The sequence below is a fragment of the Melanotaenia boesemani genome, chromosome 3 (assembly GCF_017639745.1).
Source record: "Melanotaenia boesemani isolate fMelBoe1 chromosome 3, fMelBoe1.pri, whole genome shotgun sequence".
NCBI classification, from domain to species: Eukaryota; Metazoa; Chordata; class Actinopteri; order Atheriniformes; family Melanotaeniidae; genus Melanotaenia; species Melanotaenia boesemani.
Window position 1 is genome coordinate 19,788,499 of NC_055684.1, and position 21,631 is coordinate 19,810,129.

The 21,631-nt window shown below is 38.4% G+C and overlaps 1 protein-coding gene across 1 annotated transcript in view; it reads left to right on the forward strand.

Moving 5' to 3' along the window:
• Window positions 1-21,631, forward strand: part of LOC121637246 (metabotropic glutamate receptor 4-like) — a 218,966-nt gene that overhangs the window by 40,984 nt on the left and 156,351 nt on the right. Inside the window, exon 2 of the mRNA XM_041981278.1 lies at window positions 79-1,118. Within this exon, the coding sequence (XP_041837212.1) occupies window positions 570-1,118 (549 nt within the window). The 5' untranslated portion in view covers window positions 79-569. The remainder of the gene's footprint in view (window positions 1-78; window positions 1,119-21,631) is intronic.

A 21,631-nucleotide genomic window follows, 5' to 3' on the forward strand; every position in this document is an offset into this window, starting at 1 on the left:
ATGCCAATTCAAATTCTTTTGCCATTTTCTGTTTTCTCTGTGCACGGTCTCACTTTGCTTTTCTTTTTCATCTTTCAGGAATTCACTCTAAAGCCTGTGGACCTGACAAGGCCTAAGGGCTCTGACATACACCAAATCCCTGCCCAGGGGAACAGAGGAGATTAAAAACTTCTGATTGAGGTGGAGAGGAAAAAGAGACAGAGAGGGAGGTAGAGAGAAAAAAAAAGCTTATCATTCACCTCTGTTCTTCTTAATGCCCCAGGTAAAGGATCTCCACAGGCAACTCTGTGAATAGCAAAAGACACAAACACAGCTGCCCACTACAGCGGTCAGATGATGGAGTGAGGGAGTGAAAGGAGAGAGGAGAACAGGATTACATCCTGTGACAGAACCAAGCTCAAATTTTACATAAATTATATACCTAGGAGAGAGCAGAGACATGAGAGGGAGCCTTTTATGCATCAACCACTTCAAGGGGCACTGCAATTAACCCTCTGGCCATCATAAAATAATACCTGGCTTTTCTGGTTTTCTGATTGTTGGTGCGGCTGTGTGCTTGGACCCTGATCATGTTTCAGCTCCCAGCGTGCAGACCAAATCGGACCGGCTGTCGACGATACGGCCAAATTCTGCCGCTGTCGCTCCTGCTGCTGCTTCTTTATGGCTCCCTCAAGGCCACTCAGGGTGCCAAACCCAAAGGGCCAGGACAAACACATTTGAACTCCATCCGCATAGACGGAGATATCTCCTTAGGTGGGCTTTTCCCGGTACATGCCAGGGGCCACGATGGAAAGCCCTGTGGGGAGCTGAAGAAAGAGAAGGGTATACATAGACTAGAGGCCATGCTCTTTGCCCTTGACCGCATCAATAATGACAATAATCTACTGCCTAACATCACGCTGGGAGCTCGGATCCTGGACACCTGTTCCAGGGACACTCATGCCTTAGAGCAGTCACTCACCTTTGTCCAGGCTCTGATCGAAAAGGATGGGACAGATGTCAAATGTCTCGGTGGAGGAGCGCCGATTATCACCAAACCTGAGAGGGTGGTGGGTGTCATTGGAGCCTCTTCAAGCTCCGTTTCCATCATGGTAGCCAACATACTGCGCTTGTTTAAGGTAAGATGCTAGCACAGTTACTAGCTTTGATGAAATGTGTGTGTGTGTGTGTGTGTTTTGGGGGACTTCTAAACAAATCTAAAACAACAGACCAGTGATGTGTAATATCTTTCAGTATTGATCATCTGCACAGAGTATTTAAATCATTAATAAGTGATAAAGAACACAAGCTACTGAACAGTGGGAAAGAACAGCATGTGATGGATGTATACTGTGGTTGCTTCCATAACTTTAGAGAAGAGATCCTATTGTAAATCTCATCATTCTGACTGTTGCCCTGGAGGAGTTGGTTGCTAAGCAATGAGAGGTATTGCCTGTCACAACACAGAAGTGATTAATAGGATTCTTTATTTAATTTTTTCCCCTTCCATAGCCTTTCACACAATCATTTTGGCGTTTACATTTGCTTACAATATAGAAAAAATATGTGCTGTTCATGGGCATATGGACGTTTGATGAATTATTTAGCACATCTTATTTCCTCACCAGTCAGCCATGGCAAATGTAATATTTCTTTCTATTTTACTGTATCATTGCGGTTTACTGGTTGACTTACTACAAAATAACGGCTTTACTGTCATGAATTGGCAATGGTTGCTTAGGTATTACACATTTTTACACAAATATTACTAAAAAACCTTTAGTGGTGCTGTGGCTTCTGTGATAACAGAAACAAGGGACTCTTCTTTACTGTGTGGCAACATGTAGACTCAAAATTTCACAATGTATTTCACTGATCCCGACTCTAAAGTCAGGAGATCACCTTGGTAACGGAAGAACATCCACGTTTAACCTAAAACAACACCCCCCCTCCCCACTTCATAAAATTGCTGCAGTGTGAAAAGCTGCCTCAGTCAGAAAACACCTAAACAGGTCAGATGTTTACTTTCATCACACGGGGCTCTCGCATTGCATGTGACATTGCAACAACATGCATTTTTTAGGTACCTTGAGGGCTTGTTTAAATAATATCAATAATGAAAGTACACACAATTCTTTAAACCGCACAAGCTTATTGTTTTTTTAGTATTTGCCACTTGTGTCTTATATGATACATAAACTCAATATCTTTATTTCAGGAGAAGAAATAAATATAAAAGAAGTTATCTTGTGCCTCTGGGAAGGGCATTTTCAGCATCTGTGAGTTCTTGTAGACCAAAAGATTAATGTTTTAATTTAAATGATAATTGCTGAATAATAAGTGATCAAAATAATCATTAGTTGCTAAGTCAGATGCTGGATATGGAAGACTAACACCACAAACATCGTGCTTCTTACCTCTGGATCTGCAGATGCTACCAGCACCTGTACAAATGGACAATGTTTGGTCTTGGTTTCTTTGGCATGTTTTCTTATCCTTTGGACAATAATAATAATAATAATAATAATAATAACAACAACAACAACAACAATGATAATAATAATAATAATAATAATAAGTAAGAAGAAGAAGAATTAAGCTGCTTTTAGCTTCTGCATTTATATGGTTACTTTAAAGTTAATATTTTTAACTAGACATTACTCAGTTTACTTTTAATTATCAGACCTAATACATTTCTGTAATAAAGGCAAGTCATCGAAAAAATAGAGACCATTGTTATTTGAAAAATTCATATAGATTGAACTTTTATATCTGTTTTTTTTTGCATACTTAAAAATGTATACCATGCAAGTTGTTTTTAAAGTTACCAACGTCAATGTTGCATTTGCATTTAGAGATGTACAGCACAGATATGTTAGCTCAATAGCAGTGCCGTGCGGTGAGGGGATGCGCAATAAAAAAACAAAAAATAAACAAATAAATAATAATAAAAAACAACTATTAATTATCACTTGGGCTGTCAAGTGATAAAAACATTTAATCAGATTAATCACAGCTTACAAATTAATTAATCATGATTAATCACCATTTGCGATCATGCGTGAAATCTGCCCATTTTTACTGTATTGTATCAAAAGAGCAAACCAATGTTTGGGTTTTTCTTCACTTTCTTTTACATTAGATGATCACTTTGGTTGTAAAAATCATTTCAATATTACATAAAATAAAGACCTTAAAAAAAAATGATCTCATTTTGTGCCCCTGCCTGGCCCCCATCAAAACTTTTCTAGAGCCGCCCCTGCCAAACTGACGTATAAATCCTTTCTACCACCTGTCAACTACTTTATTAGAGAAGTGAGCTCCCCTGATTTATACCTCAGAACCTGTTTATGATTTCTTTCACTACATTAATGACCCCTAAATGATCAGACCTGTGTCTCCAACATCGGCACAGCACCAATGATTTAGTGAAGACATCCCCTAGCTTCCATGACAGCGACATGGATCTGATTAACATGAGATTGATAAATGTTGATTACTTTAGCTAGCACATCCAAGAACAATATTTTTGGGTAAATATGTGCCAGTGTGAACTGCGAACCGCTAGTTTCCTCCATCGAAGCTGAACAATAAACAAATGCAACAAGAGCGACGGTGCCAATGACAGAAAAGCCGATCAGCTGATCACGACAGCCGTCATGATTCACAACAGGAGATGACCAGAGCAGTGGCATTTGTGCACACTACGTGAAATGTGGGAAAAGTGCGGGTGTTGAACCTTCTCACCAGTAACGTGTGGGTGTTAAAGCATCCTTATCTCCCACAAGTGTGATGCCCTCAAATCCATGCATAGAGACAGTCGACTCACTTTTTCCATATTGCCTCTAGACACCTCCATGTCTCGCCGTTATTAATGACAGATGCTGAGCATGGTTAAATGTTAAATTTTAAGTTTTTTAAATTTAAATTTTCTCAAGTATAAAATAGCTGAATTTGCGCATGTCCCAATCAAATACAGGGCAGAAACCGGAGATGAGGCAGCTGCGAGCCTCATCTCAGAATGCTCGATCCCATCTTCGCATGGCGCCCATTTCTGCTTCTCAGCATGTTGCCAAAATAAAGTTTACAATAAGATTTATTATACACCATGACTTTCTACAGTCTGTGTAATGTTTTTGATGTAAGTGTGTGACATGATTGTTCTTGCTGATTGGACAATAAAGAATAATACAACAAGGCAGACAGTACCAACCGTACCAACCTCCACCGTACCTTGAGGGGGCTCACGTGAGCTGGCGCGTGCTTGTTGCTGCCGTGCTAAAGTGTTAGCTAAAGTCAGCAGGTCAGTGCGCTACAGCAATTTGTCTATATTATGCTCTACTTCAACTGACTGCCCAGATGGAGGATTATATATCTAAACTAAAATGAAAAGATTGAAAACAAACTTACAGGTAGAATACAACAGATCATTATCTCTTTAGAGAAATCTTTTTGTGGAGCAGGGTAGGTGCATGGACTTCATAAATAAAGGTAAAACCACAAATGGATGTTTTCATTTTTAAAAATAGATGAGACTATAAATAAAAACAACAATGTGACCTTAAGTGAAGTATTCTACTTTTTCTAGTAATCCTCTTGATGACCAACCTAAACCGGATTAAACCACCGGAATTTCAAGTTTTTAAAAACATCTAATAATTTAACTCTCTATACTTTTATTTGTTTAGAATGAATATGAAATGTTTCATGAAGGGAGCAATTCTGCTTTATTCATCATCTCTTGCTGCTTTAAAAGTTCTTTCTAGGCCAAATATGTTCCTGTGTGTGTTTGTTATGGCGTGTGAGTGAGGAATGCAGGTGAGATATAAAACACTACCAGTGGTCAATATGCTGGTTAGGCACTGACTCCTTTAGAGTCAGTGCCTAACCAGCTATGAACCTCAGTGCATGTCACTGCTAAACATATGAAGCCAATTTAAACATTTGCTCCTAATTACCTCGACAGAGTCTAATGCTGAGTAAAGTTTGCCTGACATTAAACCAAATCTCATCTATTTGACTTGGATTTGAGGACCGGGCTCAATGATAACCTTATTATGTTTCCCAACCTGTCATTTTTCTGAAAGGACTGTTGGTGAAATGCTGTAAATTGGCTGTATTTGCTTCTGCGGTTGATCCATATTCTAAATGAGCAGTTTAAATGAGGGTCAATTTTGTGTTTGGCAGGAGAGGGATTTGGGGTCAGGATGGTTGTAAATGTTTAAATACTCTTGTATTTTATGTATACTGGCTGAGACCCTGAGTGTCCATCATATTTATTACAGCATAACAGGGTTAAATCAGAGCAGCTTTCAATTATTCAATGAATGTAACATTTTAGAACAGAAAAAAATGGTTAAACATTAAACAGGTAAAAATAAAACATTGTCAGTCTATGGTGTTTGTGTTACTGACAGAGTTCATAATTTTAACATAATTGTAACAAATAAGTGTTCATGCCAATAATTATGTTGAGTGCTTTACATTTAGAAAAGAAATGCAAATGTTTGGCTAAAAAATCCTGATCAGAGATTCCAGCTAACATGTTAACATGGACGCTGCATAAAGTGATCCAGTCAGTTTTATTTACATGATGGACAAACGGAATATGATTATAAAGCTTTTGACATGTGCAGTGCCTACTAGTTTGGAAGAAAGTGTTCTTTTTTTTTCTTTTTTTTTTTTTTTTATATCCTTTTGACTGTCAGAAAATGGTCAATAATTCTTAACTTTTTCAGTTTCTCACAAAAACGTTTATATCCACCACAATCCTGTTCTGCTTTGCTGCCGCCATTGTTAAAGTATTCCCTAAAAACTTATGTCATATAACCTTTAAGTAGTTCAAGCATACACAGATACATTAAGAAATATCCAAATGAATGTATACGTTTTTTTATAGTTTAAACCATGCCTCTAGATAGGATTGAAAATTCTTTCCGATCGAGGCCGATCAGATCAGCTGACATGTTTACATGATGCATTTTCATTCTGATTGGATGGCTGATATGATCAAATGTGCTTTGTGTAAATGTAGCTGATGACCCCTAAGGCAAAAAGTTGATTTTGAAGCCTGCTAGTAAGCATTTCTTACAGACGGCCTTTAAGTTCTCTCTGGGCTTTACATTTTTTTCCCTTTTGTGTGTTTTCATCAGCTGTGGACAGTTGTTCAGAAAAAGGACTTGGATTTGCAGTCAAAGGAGTACATACAAGAAAGACATATTCCCCATGCCTTTAGATGGTGTAAACTGAACCACACACACACACAAATACATTTTGCATACAGCTGCATGCACATCATATGAAATACTGCTCTAATAAAAATACAGTTTTGAAAAGATCGTTCTGATAAAACAAGAAATAGTAGAGATTTCAGTGCAGAAATATTATAGTGTTTTTCTAATGCTGGTGCTGTACAACAGTTATTGATTCATCTACTGCCTTCCAGTGGGATCGCTTCCATCTTTGCCAACAGGAGAGATCTTCTGCAGTGGAATAGATTACTATAGTTGGACCTTGATTTGGATATGTACCATCGTATTTCATTGATTGCATTTATCTTCATATCATAAATGTTGTTTAGACGTGAGTAAAGGGAATAAAATTAGACACTGCCACGTAAAAGACATATATGGTTCTTTACTTTGGATGTTTAGTGTATATTTAGTTCTTTATATTTAATTATGTATTAGTTAATCTGATATACCACAGGAGTACCCCGCAGTCTATGTTTCATTTGATAAACTCCCTGATTCCTCATGGGAAGTATCCTCCTTGTCAAAGCCTCCAGCTTTATCAGTGAACCCACTGTGACAGAAAATACACATGAAGGGTTCCTGCTTCATTTACATGCTTTTTAGGTTATTATATATGTTTTTTTTTAATATATTCTTGTGACTCTTCTCTCAGGTTAAGTGTGGTTCTTTGCATGCGTGTTCCATAAAAACTGTAGAAAAACAAATCAGGTACACCAGGCCCTTTGATGAAGTGTTTTTTCCCCTGTTTTCATCTTATAAAATATTCCTATATGTGCACTCACACAGGTGATGCTCAGTGTGAGTCTCGATAATTAGCAACTCCTGCAGTGTGCTCCTGATCCCACTCTCACATAGAAGCATCAAATCCTTTGTCATTAACACAGTTCTTCTTCGTCTTCATTAATGCACATTAATGTTGTCCTTGCTTATGAAACTGAAAGATTCTCTGATCTCCTTTTTCTTCATTTGTAATGCATGTATGGGCAATTTATGGCTCTGGCTTTTTACATTTAGAATAAATGAGGTTAAGAAAGCAACTCCACTCAGCAGGTTGAGTAGATCAGCATTGTGGGATTTTACCTGTTACTATCATTTGAGCTTTTTAATCATGTTATTGAAAATCAAACATCTTCCTGGGCAGTGGTCAATCAGTCAGCATCCACTTTAACTGAATAACAGTCATTATAACAATCAAAAAAAGAGAGTAAGCTTCTGACATGAGGCAAAGTAGTTTAGTTCGTTACATAGATTAAACAGTAAACCTTTAATGGAGAGTGCTGTGTAGTCATTTAGATGGGGTCTTGAGTTATAGCTTCCCAGGGATCCATAGGTCAGCCAGATGCCAGCTGGTACTTCTGGTCCTGATGGACCTGCTGATGGCCCTGGAAGGTTTTAACTTTACAGGCTCCTCATAACATCTACTGCACCATCAACACATCATTTACTGCATGATCCAGCATGCAGAGAAGACAACTGCAGCTACTATACTGCAGCTAGACATAAAAGTTTCCTTTAACTGAAACCAGTGCATGCACACAAGCGCTGCCTCTAGCATACAGATGAAGACAGACAGCGTCTTTGACACATAGACATTCACACCAGAGCACACTTGTGCAGCAACACACATGCAATTTGCAAAAAAACTTGTGGCAGACAAACACAGATGACGTCCATAAATGCCTCACAAAAAAAAAAGACATCACACACAAGTGATGAGGTACATTTTCAAGGAAATGCCTTTAAATCCAGCAGCAGGAACCCTATAGTAGTTAACAGCTTTACAGTAAAATGTTTCCTCAGCACACAGCTGCATACAGATGTGGTTCATGAAAGCTTGATAAATATTTCACTTCAACCTTATGGTAACGTGGAGACCTGGAGCTGCAGCTCAAGAATATTTTAGTGTAGTTATGAGAAGCAGGAGCTGCTGTGACAAACATTTGGGTAAAAGATAATTCATGATCACAGACAAGCTATGTCAGATAATTACATTATTCATTTGCCTTGCAGATGTGCTTATAAAGTTGACACACATCACCTACAATGCAGATTATACTACCCATTTAGCTCAGCAGGAGGTTCTGAAAGGGATTTCCTTTCCAACTTAACTCAGTGAGAAAAAAAGCATTCATATGAATTTCTTTTCTTTTATGTTCTGTGGTGCACATCAGTGGATGGCACAACCGCAAGGCAGACTAGAACGCAGGTTTAAGAAACTCTGCGTTCTAGTCTTTAATGCTCACTGAAAAGCATTTTGCAGGCTCCTTGTTCTAACATTACAGTTTACTGCTGTACTTATACATCTCATTTACTGAATGGTTAGTTTCAGGAAAAGGACTCAGAGAAGAGTACACAATGAACCATTTAGAGGAAATAGAAGAAAATTATTTTTCATGAAAGAACACACAGGCCTTCAGCATCCCACTCATTCTGACATTTTCTTTCAGCTTCTTTGTTCACGTGAGACACTGAACAGCTGTAGTCCAATTTTAAATGATCTTCTTGTGATTTCAGAGAGTTTCAGAAGCCGAAACAAAACATTAGTGCTTACATGAAACTTATTTGATCCAGTGTGGGATTTATTTCAAATGGCATTGCTGTTGGTCCAAACCCCCATGGGTTTAATGTTGCAAACTCCCAGTAATAAAGTTAAGCTGATTATATTTTGTGCTAAAGTTTGGGGTTAATATTAAAAATCATCTGTTCCCAACCTGGGGATCCTGATGCACCAAGGGGATTTTCCAAAAAGCACAAGGGGTCCCTGAGGCTTTGATTGTTCAAAGTCATTTTAAGATTAACCACAAAAAGATGAGTTGAGGTGTATCTGCTTTCACATTTTTTTTTAAATATTTGGACATTTTGTTTGCATGGAACCAACATTTTGGGAGCCTGAAAAGACCAATTGTTTTTTAAACCACATCCCAAAATGAATAAATTGGAGTAATCAAAATCTCTTATATAATAATATTTTAAATCATGTACCCTCAGTATATACCACTTAATAGGCCACACCTTCTGCATCCAGTTAGTTTTCATCCATGTACTGTGTGTCTTCTAAGGTCAGTGATGTGAAGTAGTTCTTGTTTATCCTGATAACCTTAATTTTACCGTCATCATTTTATTATTGAAACATGCCTCATAAAATACCACATTGCAGATGATTTGGCTGTATTAAAACAAACAAACAAACAAACAAACAAACAAACAAACAAACAAACAAAAAAAAAAAAAAAGCTATATGTTGATAATTTCCTTAAATTTGATTTTCATCAAATATAAATGTAAGGCAGGGGTGTCTGAGGCTTGCTTTCAAATCAACCCTCCAGAGTCAAATCCTAGTTCATTTACTTATTAGTCCGGTTCAATTTGGGAGGTCTGAATGTGCAACTGAACTCCAAAGTGGATTAAGAAGTGAACTCTGGTTGACCTAAAATTTTAGTTTTCTCTTTGCTTTAAGTGAACCAAATGCAGGAAGAAGACTACAATGCATGGCATTGAGTCCGCAATCATATGAAGTCTAGCAGACTATTTGGTGTGAATGGACCCATAATTACTTGCAAATCACTGTGGTATTTTACTACTCTGACATTATGGACCAAAAACTTTAAATAATGAAAATACTAAATTTTATAGCAGCCTACTACATGCATGTGAAATTGAAAACTAATTTTGAATGTACATTGGTTCAGTATACTTCTATAAGTTGCAGATATTTGCTTTTATCAGTATTTCTTTTGATACCATTACTTATTTCTGAGTGTGTTTGTTCTTATAAAAGGAGAAAAACTGCAATTATATATCAATTTTCACTGTGAGGTAAAGCTATCTCGTCAATCTACTTCAAAATATACTTGTATACAATTTTATTGGACAGCAAAAGTGTAAAGAGGAGACAGATATCAAGCAGCTGACAGTATCTTTTGCGAGCTCCTTTAGAGAGCAAGCTGATCCATTTTGCAGATGTCTTGTGGTTGAAGCTCCATCACATCCCTGCTCCCCAGAGGTGCTCACCATCTGCTTTGTTGCAACCTCTTTTAGCATGTTAATGGTTATTTCTCCCCTGTTGATCCTCTGGTTCTGACTGTACAAATCGTAGCCCCAGTCCAGTTTGGCTAAATCAGTTAATGTTCATCTTGTATGGTCTGCACCACAGAATCTCAAATATCTATTCTTTTTTTTTGTGGCAAAGCTAGTTCATCTAATCTGATCTAGCTCACTGTAAACATTTTATGGCTGTGTGTACAGGCCTCCAAACTCCAGTGTGAAGTATGTCGATAAAGTGTGTTCTGTTCTGTTGAAGGTAACAGATACAGCAAAAGAAATATTTGTTTTGGGGTGACTTTAATATAGACTGGTTTTCAAATTTGTGTCCCTTAAGAAACAAAAAGTTAAATAGCCCTGCACTCATATGCAGCTAACTCAAATGGTGAGTGAGGCAACTAAAGTATTTTGCAGTTTTGTTGCCCAAACATATGTAACATGCATTGACCACATATTTACCAACAATAGTGACGTATGTTCCAAAGCAATATCTGCTTCCTTAGGTTTTAGCAATCATAATATTGTTTCCATTATAAGAAAACCATCAATTCCCAAAGCAGGAACTAAAATATTGTATAAGCAGTCATACAGATGTTTAAAAAAAATAAAAAATAAAAAAAAAATAAAGAACTTATTGAGAGTTTTAGGGAGCATTGATTGGAATCAGATGAACAAAGTTTATTTACTGAGGTTATTGCTTCTCATCTCTGCAAATCCCCCCCTGCTTCAAGGATCCTGGAGCATGAGACGACAGCATAAAAAGTAAGGAACTGTGTGTTTGATCAATGATTTTTCTCCTTTAGCAATACCATTATATTATAAATCATTGGAAAGTCTGATTAGTCATCATTACAACGAGGTATAACTTGTTAGAATCGTGCTTCTGTGGAATGAGCAACACAGCTAAACGTGTAGGTTATGCCCCCCAAAAATGTGCCAAAATCCCCTGCAATATTCTCCTGTTGGTACTCACGCTTTCAAGTGTTGCCGGGTGTATGCCAGACACAGATGTATGATTGGCACCAAAATGATAGACAGACATATCAGAATGAGATACTGGAGCCAGTGGCGATCCCATATCTCCACAATCTAGGACCTAATGCCATCTGACAAGGATCAGAGGGTGGGAACACATTACACCAGTTTTAAAATCACTACATTGGCTCCCTGTGTGTTTCAGGATTGATTTTAACGTTCTTTTAGTTGTTTATAAATGTCTTAATGGGTTTGAGCCCTCTTATTTATCAGACCTTTTAAATTATGAATCTGGTTAATTGTTAGAGAGAGAAAATAATCAACCTAAACACAAATTGCCACAAAGTTGATTTTTTGGGGGGGGCATTCAGTCAATCTTAAATATCCAATAAATTTCTTTAAATTTTCACTTTGTTGTGGATTTGTAGAACTTGGGAAAATGGGTGATGAAGCTTCATGCTTTGTTCCACCTTGTTCTGATAGCTTTTATTCCTTCATAAACCTTCCAGGGACACAGTGTAATGGCAGTCCTGTGCCAAAATTGATTTCGCTGCCCATTTGTGGGAGTGACAGTTATAAGTATTGTGAGCCCATCAGGGCGTCTCAGGTCAACCCAGACATCTCATTCAGTGAGTCAGTGACAAGATTGTTCTCATTGACTACTTCATATTTTTTCAGTTGTTGTACATGGGCTTCACTTAAGAAAGATGTCAAGTTTAGACTTCAGTCTAAATTGTTCATGAAATTGATGTTATACAACTTGCTTTAAGACTGAATTACGATCCGTATTTCATGTCTTACCATGAAAAAATAAAATAGTCAGGTTTGCAAACAGGATGTTACATAATTATTAGTCAGAAACATTTTTATCTCTAAAGGGTGACACTGAAATATGGAATAGGGCACATTATTACTTCATACTTTCAAAATGAGGGCCATTTTGGCCAGAGCACTGGAAGTTGTTCTAGGAGCTGCCGATAATAATCCTGCTCAAATTATGGAGGTGATATTTTTCTACTTTTTGTATTTTCCAGAGCCTTTTTCGCCTCTGATGCCATCCTCTGTCCTGTCATTAACATGATACTGTCTGAATTTGCAGCATTTTAGTCATTGCTTTCTTTTACCTTTTTATTTGATAGAAAGTGTAAATACAATAACTGTGCTGCCGTTTCAGACTTTGATCCATCACAGATTTTCAGACGTGGTAACCTGCTCTTTGTCACAGAGACAGGTTTCTGCATCATCCGTGTCATTTCATTCTGCTCATGCAGCCACTGCATGCATCTAGAGTGCCAGGCTGTTTTCCACCTCAACACATAAAAGCAGCACTGTGTAGTGCTGTTTCATTTCTTTCTTTTCTTTTCTTTTCTTTTTTTGGTCCTAATTTTGTCATATCCTAAATTGGACCCCTTGAAATCTCATCTTTTTACAGAATGGTCCACATTTCGTGGATTTGCCACACAACTTCTTCCTGAGGGTCATGCATCCATGCATGCTGAAAGAAAGTAGAAGGTAGTCTGATACCATATATTATTACTGGCAGTTTGTTCTCATTCAGGTTCTCCGTAAACTTTTACATTTACATAGAACTTTCAGAAACTTTCAGAATGGCCAGTAGATGGCTGAATATACATAGTGGAACATGTACTGATAAAGAAATCGTGCCAGTAATAGTGCATACATTCAGGAAAAAGCATGTACTGATCTCTATTAAAATCTAGGCAGAATTGTAACTTGTTAAGACAAAAAGATGAAAAAACATGATACTGTTGTATGAATGCAATAGTTTTGTAGTATACATCTTAGATATATATCCAGAAAGAATGTCTTGCAATGCACGCTGCCTTTCTGTTTCTGAATGTTTGTATGGGACCCCCGACATCTGATACTGTTTTCCTTTAACTGAACCCTAAATGGCAGCAGGAAAGAAATGCAATACTACCATGGACACGAGGACAGGCATAACTTGATCTGTTCAAGCTTTAAGATGTGGAAATGGGTAAATATAGAAACTGCGTATCTAGAGAATCTGTACGCAGCATAATGCTGGATGGATTATTTTTGCTTCTATCATAGAGAATATTTTGTAAACAGTCTTATTAAATTTTTTTTAACATATAAAAATAAAACAATGACAGGCATTCTGATTTTACATAATAAATGATGAACTAATGAAATAATATTCAAGTGCTATCTTTGTTCTTCAGATTTTCCACGTGCTATTTTGCTGCTTGATGAGTAGTGTCGATTCACATGGACTCTTTCATCTGAACAAGAAGAATTCTGACAACACACATTTTATAGTAGCATCAATGTATAGGTGAGGATTTCAGAAAGAAGTGATGTATACAATTTATTTATAATTTACATGGCAAAACTTGTGATTCCATTCCTTATAATCCTCTTTGTAATAATGTTTTAAATCTTTTTGCTGCTTTTCTTATAATTAAGCGGCTCATTACTGGACGCAGGTGCTGGCTTCCTGTAGGATTTCTCTGAGCTACATGTTGTGTATTCTTATATAATCATATTCTTTTACTCTATAATTATATTTCACTTTAGTTATAATCTCATTTTGAATACAACAGGTGACTCGTTTTCTATGCAAATCAGATGTAACAACATTTTTGCTTCTTAAGGCGTTAACAAACATCCGTTGAGAATCCAGATTCAGACCTTCTACCATCTGTCACTTCTCTTCATATGCCAGCCACTCTTGTGTTTGTGTGTCTGGATTTGTATACAAGTGTATATGTGTCTTTCAAGCTGTTTCTTTGCATATTCCAGGTTAATTAGGTGAAAATTCCTCCCACTTAATATCCATGTGACTCTGTTGGAAAAACTGAATGTACAGAGCAAAAAAAGCAGTGAAACGGTCTCTATTCCCTCATGTTTTCATGTATAATCAACGGAAAGCAAATTTGGGGTTAACAGAATTATATATGTGTTTATTAATTTTACTCATTATAAACAACTTACTGTATATCGATGTCTTAGTCACGTCTCCCATGGGTTGTAGGCTGTGGGTCTGGTGATTGCTGTACCCTGACCAAGTGCTTTATAATGCCTAAACAGATGGTGGCCAAACTTATCCAAACAACGAATGAAACTAAGTGGAATTTAAAGCAAAAAATGTAAAAAGTGCTGCAGGAGATATTTTTTGGATAACGGTCATTTTCATAACTTTGTTTTTATTTTCTCCAACTCTAAATACAGACTTTTTTTACCTGTGAAAAAAGCCAAAGGTCAATTTGTGCCAGTTTCATCAAATAAAGTGAGATGACACCCCTGTGTACAATGTCCATACATGACACAAAAAGTTAATAAATTACGTTTCAAGAGAGTTACACAAAATATCAAGAGACTGTGAGTATTTTGTGCTTAAGTTGAACAATTTAATTGTACAAGAGGAACAATATGAATATATCATAATATTGCTCTTGTAGCCTGTTGCTGATCTGATGTCCCTTAATTTGTGGCTTTCGTGTCTGTAAAAAGTCGAGTCAAAGTCAAAAGTTCTTTATTGTTCTTTATTGTCGTTCTTCCTATTAATATCCCATTAATATAAAGAACAAAATAAGAACAAAATCTAAAAGCCCAGTGGAACATAGACAGTAGATTAAAGCAAGACAGAAGAAAGAAATAAAAGATATTAAAAACCATAAAAGATAAAAACAGGTATCAATCAATAACAAAATAAATATTTAGCAACATAGGATCAGTGTGAAGCCACCCCTGCACCTGGCCAACTGTTTGAGTGTTGCCCACTGTTTATAAGTCTGACAGCCACGGGGAAGGAGCTGGATCTCAGCCGGTGGGCGGGATCCCCCGTAATCCAAGAAGCCTGGCTCCTGCAGCGACTGATGTAAATGTCCTCAATGGATGGGAAGCTGCACCCAATGATATTCCTCGCAGCTTTGGTCACCCATTGCAGTGCCTTCTCGCCCTGTCCAGTACAGCTGTCTAACCACACTGTAATGGAGTAGGTCAGGATACTCTCCACACCAAATCTGTAGAAGGAGGCAAGGACTGAGGGACCCAGACCAGCAGCCTTGAGCTTCAGAAGGAAGAGGTGTTGGTGTTCCTTCTTTACCATGCCAGCTGCATTGATAGACCAATGTGGGAGATCATTCCCATCCCATTCATCAGCATACTTAACGATATGACAGCTTTGATTGAGCGACCAAGGATCTCAACAATCTGTGTTCTGTTGGTAAGGAAGTCCAGCACCCAGTAACACAGAGATGGTTTAATTCCCAGCAGTGCAAGCTCTCTACCAGCATCCCTGGAATTGTACTGAAGGCTGAGCTGAGCAGGAAAATGACCCTGACATAAGCCTCTCTGTCTCCATCTCTTGCTCTGTTACCTTTTCGCTTTGTTTTCCTCCCTTCTTCTGATAATATCCTCTTGCGTTTCTTTGATGAATCAGCCATGGTGCGTGTTCAAAATGGCCAGTGTGTTTATATCCAGTTGCTTGCATGTGACAGGGTGTGTAAAGCAAAACTTGGCTGTAACATGACAAAGCGTCCCGGAAGTTATAGAGTGCATTTTCTCAGCCTCATTATACTGTTGGGCAAGAACAGCTCCAAAAATGTGCATAATAAATGTCACTCTGTCATCAAAATTAGTCAGAAACATATATTTTTAAGGTCAGAAAGTGAAATAGTGCCACGTTAATCTCAGGAAATCAGTCTTAATCAAAGGTTTTTCAGGAATGTATGAGTCTAATTTTTTTTCTTTTTTTTTTTTGACCAGGGAAGGAGACAAATCTTAGAGCTCATGTTTCATTTGCTGTGGCACAATCTTGCCCCCCCCCCGGACATGGCCAATGATAATGGCTGATCTAATATGGGGTGGGTTTGATTCGATAAGACAGAGGAGTGCAGAAGAGTGCTGTAAAAGCATGTTGCTCAATGCTGCATCACCTGTTTCATGGTTACAAGTCTGTCTAGTTGCATCCAGAGACATTTTGATCTCGATAAATAAAATAGTAAGTTTTAGGTTCCACACTAGCTTACATTTGAGTGTTTTTATCTGGTGATCCCAGGATAGGAAAATCTAGATTAGCGATTTACTTAAAGTACTCAAATCAAGTTCTGAACTTCTTACAGTCCAATGGATCTTAACAGCAGCTGTAAGACTGATAGTCTGTCACTGTTTTGTCACAGTGTCACAAACAGAAAGTAACATTTTCTTGACAATAATTTATTTAAAGCAGTTTAAGTAATGTATCAATTAAAAGAAATGGACAAAAGAGCAAATTTACAGGAGACTTATAAAGATTTAGTTCAGAGCTTCAGCATTTAATTCTGTCTGAATAAACCATAAAGTTAACTTATTTTATGTGAAATGTTTGAACAAATTGAATCCAACTAATTGAAACTTAAAAAGCGAGATTAAGCTGATCAGCTTGCTCGCAACTTACTAACTGACTTAACTGTGAGATACTTCAGAATCCTGAAGTGACTGGATCAGCTTAAGGTTTTATTAGAGATGACTCCTCACTCTGGTGTAGCTGTAACTTTGGCCGCAGGAGAGTGAAATGCTCACGCTGTAGAGCTCTGACTCTGTTTAGACACTAATGACATTAGCTGCTACTTCTTTATCAGTACGGAGGTTTCAAGAGGTTTGCTGCTTTCCAAGCTGACAAGAGTTGACATGCATCCCATAAAGGTCACCAGAATGCTTTAATCTGTGTTAAAAATGTGGATGAGTATGTGAATTGTCAATTGATATCAAAATATGGCTGCATAATGGTGTGGTTATCACTGCTGCCTCACAGCAAAAAGGTTGCTGGTTTGAGCCTCGGCTGGGTAGGGGCTTGAACAGTAGCCTTTCTGTGTGGAGTCTGCATGTTCTCTATGTCTGTGTGTGGGTTCTCTGGCTTCCTCCCAGCATACAAAGACATGCATGTTTTGTTAATTGGTCACTCTAAAGTCTACTTAGGAGTGAATGTGAGTGTGAGTGTTTGTGTGTCTCTGTGTTGGCCCTGCGATAGACCGGCAATCTGTCCAGTGTGCACCCTTCCACTCGCCTGCTAGCGATAGCTTTCCCATGGCCCTGAATTGGACTAAGAGATATAGAAAATGAATTGATGATATAAAAATGTAATCTGGTAAACATGAAGGTCTAAACATGAGAATGCCTTTATACCACATACAAGGAGACATTAGGATCTGTCCACACCTCTATCTACAGAAAGGATCTGGAGTGGGATTCACATTTCCATGCTACAATCAGTTATCTTAAACATCTAAAGGATGATATTCCTTTTGCCTAGTTTTCGAGACTCAGATGCAATTGCTCACATTCAACTGATTTTGATGTCCAAAAGACTATCGTGGCTAGTCAGTTTAAAGAAAAAGGCTACTTCACCAACACTATCAAGAGAGCCATACAGTGTACAGATACTTCCACCCATTTGAAACTTCTTTTATCTGCCCCAAAAACAAGGACATCGAAACCGTGTCTGTTTTTTGACTGAATATAATCATTCCGCTTCACAACAAAAGAAATAATAAGGAGAAATTGGCATGTACTTCAAGCAGAAGAAACTTAAAGCTCTTCCTCCACCAATCTTCACTTCCAGGAAAGCACCTACAATCAAGATATGGTCAAGTACAAAAAAATGTCTCAAAGAAGGAAAACATGATTAACAACATTGTACCTGTACAGATGTGGAAATTGTGCTTGTTGCAATAACACAACAAACACTAAATCCTTTTGTAATCCACATACTGGGAGAGAATTCCAATTAAAGAATTTATCAACTGTAGATCTACATGTGATCTACATGTTATAATGTCCCGGGTTGGCAAATGAAACATTGGAAATCAGAGCATAACACAGCAATCCGCACAGATAATATAGATTATGCTATAGCTAAACATTATGCTGAAGCAAAACATGGCTCACCATCTTCACTGAGGTTCTGTGGAATCAAGAAGGTGGAGACATCAACAAGAGGAGGAAACTGGGCTAAAGACAGATGTACTGGATATCTCCTCTAAATACTATGACGCCAAATAGACTTTATGATCATTTTAGTCTCAGATGTTTTCTGGCCTGAGATTGTTATTTTCCGTGTTGCATTTCTAACAGAAGTGATATATAACTGGGAGTGGTTTGTATGATGTGATTAAGAGGATTGGACAATGACTGATAAGTTAAAGCTGACATCTGTATAGCATTTAGAGGAGTTGTATTTATTCTGTGATTGACCTTGTCAGAATTGAAGACACTCTGTTCCGAATCATGTAATTATAATTTTATCTGTGATGTGAGCCAATTAAACAACTCATTGAGTATTTTGTTCTCCTTCATTTGGATACTGAGATGTGAACCTTTTTTTTCCATTTTTGTAATTCCTTTGTCCTGTTTCAGACAAATTATTGTTTGTAAAATATTTTTTATCTGCTTTTAAACCTTTTTTATGCATCTTCACCTCCTGCTTGCGTGAACATTGTCCTAATAATCCAGTTTCCTCCAGCTGTCCAAACCCATGTAGGTCAGTTCAGTTTGAAGCCCCTAAATTGCCCTCAAGCCCTCAGGAGTGTCATATTTTTGTGCTAGACCTTTTTCACCCATTTGTTTAATGCCAACTCTTTCCTTTGTTAGAACCTTGATGGGCATAGGTAGGTAATAAATAGTGATTAATGGATGGAAATACATATTGTCAGTAAGAGTCAACTGAAATGTTTATGGCCAAGTAAAAGTAAACAAAGCAGTACTTATTTACTTAATCTTGAAGTTTTAACAGTTGTAAAAAAAAAGTCTTGGTCCAGACTGTTTTTTTCTAAGGAAGAGGAGATCTTTTGATATAAGCAGGAGACTCTTCAGTGTGGTCTATCAGGGGATTATGGCCAGCGTGTAATTCTAGGCTGGGGGGGGTAAAGTGTTTACAGTGCAGGTCTGTTTGTCGGAGTGGGGGGGGTGGATTCAGTTGGGGTGGGGATGGGGGGGGGTGGGGGCAGGGCAGCAGGGTTTGGGCTGTTGTTCAGAGGTGGGGAAGTAGGGTGGGGTAGGGTGGGGAGGAGTCTACAAGGCATGGCAAGAGTTCAGCAGTCTGACAGCTTCAGGGAAGAAGCTGTTCCTGAACCTGGTGGTCTTGCTCCTTATGCATCTCAGCCGCCTGCCTGAGGGGAGGGGTTGAAAAGGTCCATGTGCTGGATGGGTGGAGTCCTTCATGATGCGGAGGGCCCTCCCCCTGCATCGTGCTGTGTAGAGGTCTGAGGTGGTGGGAAGGCTGCTCCCCATAGTCCTCTGTGCAGCCTTTACCACCCTCTGCAGAGCCCTCCTCTCAGCGGCGGTGCAGTTGCCATGCCACACGGTGATGCAGGTGCAGAGGACGCTCTCCACCGCGCAGTAGTAGAAGCTCCTCAGGACAGCGCTCCCTAGTCCGGCTCGCTGCAGCTTCCTAAGAAAGTAGAGGCGCTGGTGGGCTTTCCTGACCAGCTGGGAAGTGTTGGTGTTCCAGGTGAGGTCCTCGGTTATGTGCACACCCAGGTACCTGTAGCTGGAGACCACCTCCACAGCTACTCCTCCGATGTGCAGGGGAGGAGTAGGGCGCTTATCCTTCCTGAAGTCCACCACCATCTCCTTGGTCTTCTTCACATTGATGCAGAGGTTGTTTTCTCTGCACCACTGCACCAGGTGTTCCACCTCCTCTCTGTATTCCGACTCATCGTTGTTGTTGATGCGTCCCACAACCGCTGTGTCATCTGCAAACTTCACTATATGACAGCTGGGATGTCTTGCCGAGCAGTCATATGTCAGCAGAGTGAACAGGAGGGGGCTCAGCACACAGCCCTGAGGAGAGCCGGTGCTGAGGGGGATGGAGGAGGAGGTGGAGTTATGGATCCTGACATTCTGAGGAGTCCAGGACCCAGTTCAGGATTCAAGATATCCACGGGTCAGGTTTGGTAATTATCGTAATGGGTTCGGGCGGGGCTGGGGGCGGGTTGGTAAAATTGGACCCGTGCAGGACTCTGCACAGACGAACTTGGCTGCATTGTCAGTATGTGCCTCTGTACAGAACTAGGAGCCATTGCTCCTACTTCTACGACCCAACATCAAATAAATGGCCATTGTCAACATTTGTGTTCTCCTTTTTCTCACTCTCCTTCTTTTATTAATGCATCAATGGGGGATCATTTCATCGGTTCACAGTGTACAAGTACTTTCAATACTTTCAATAGTGCGATACTACGCACTACATGACATTGTGTTATCCTCTGTGCATGCGTGTGACATCAGAGCCACATATTGTTCACACTTCAGCGTTATGAAGGCACAATGAAATGATAATGTGAACAACCACACAAAAAAATCGGCTTTCATTAAAATATTGGGTTTGAGCATTAAGACCTGCAGTATGTACGTAGCCTTAGTGGTATCACACGCTGGCTTTCTACTGAGAGTGGCATGCATACATTTTCATTGCAGTGTGTAGCAGAGAAAACCCTTTAGGAATATTTAAAATAATTCAAAGAGATGAATGAAATTTTTTGAATATCTGTCGATTAGTTGATGAGATAAAATAAACTTGTGCTCACATAGATGCTAAAAACTGTAGTTCTAAGATCAGCAGTTGTTTGCATGAATAACATGTATGCATGCCGTCACCTCTCTCAAAATATACATTTTTAAAAGGACACTTTATGGTTAGAATGTCTATGGTTCATGCTTATTTCAGACCTAAACTTTTTGCCCGATATGATAGTGGTTGTGAAGAATGAGATGGGACAATATTTAAATCAACCAGTTTGAATGTATTTTTCCCTAATATTTTTTACACATATATGTAAATTCATATGTGCAATTTACATACAGTGTGTTATAATTACTGAAGTCCATGCTAAATTTCAACAGACCACTTTTTAAAATTAATTTATTTATTGTTAATTACATGTGCAGATAGGCAGCTGCTCTAATGTTCTCCAAGGATCTCTGCAGTTTTTCTCCACTGTTTTTCTTTTTTTTTAGTGTGAGCATGGATGTGTGACTGAAGTTGAAAGTGGAAATCACTACCGTGCATTTGTGTGCACTTTTATAGAAATCTAGATTTGAACACAAGACTGAGTAGGGATGGCTGAATAAATCTCCCAAACAGCACACATTACTTTCTTGGTCTATTCCCATTTTCAGTTCAGTTCAGTCTAAAACATTTTCAGCATCTGGTCTCGGGTAATTTTTTATTTATTTTTTCTTTTACTAGATCTATATGGGGTATTGGATGGAAAATTGTCATTTTAAAATATTGTTGATATTTATACATACAAAATATATTGCCAAATGGATAATAAATGTAAGCAGCAACATTTCATTTCACCCATATTTTCACTGAGACTTCAATACACAGCAAGATGGAAGTTTTTAATATT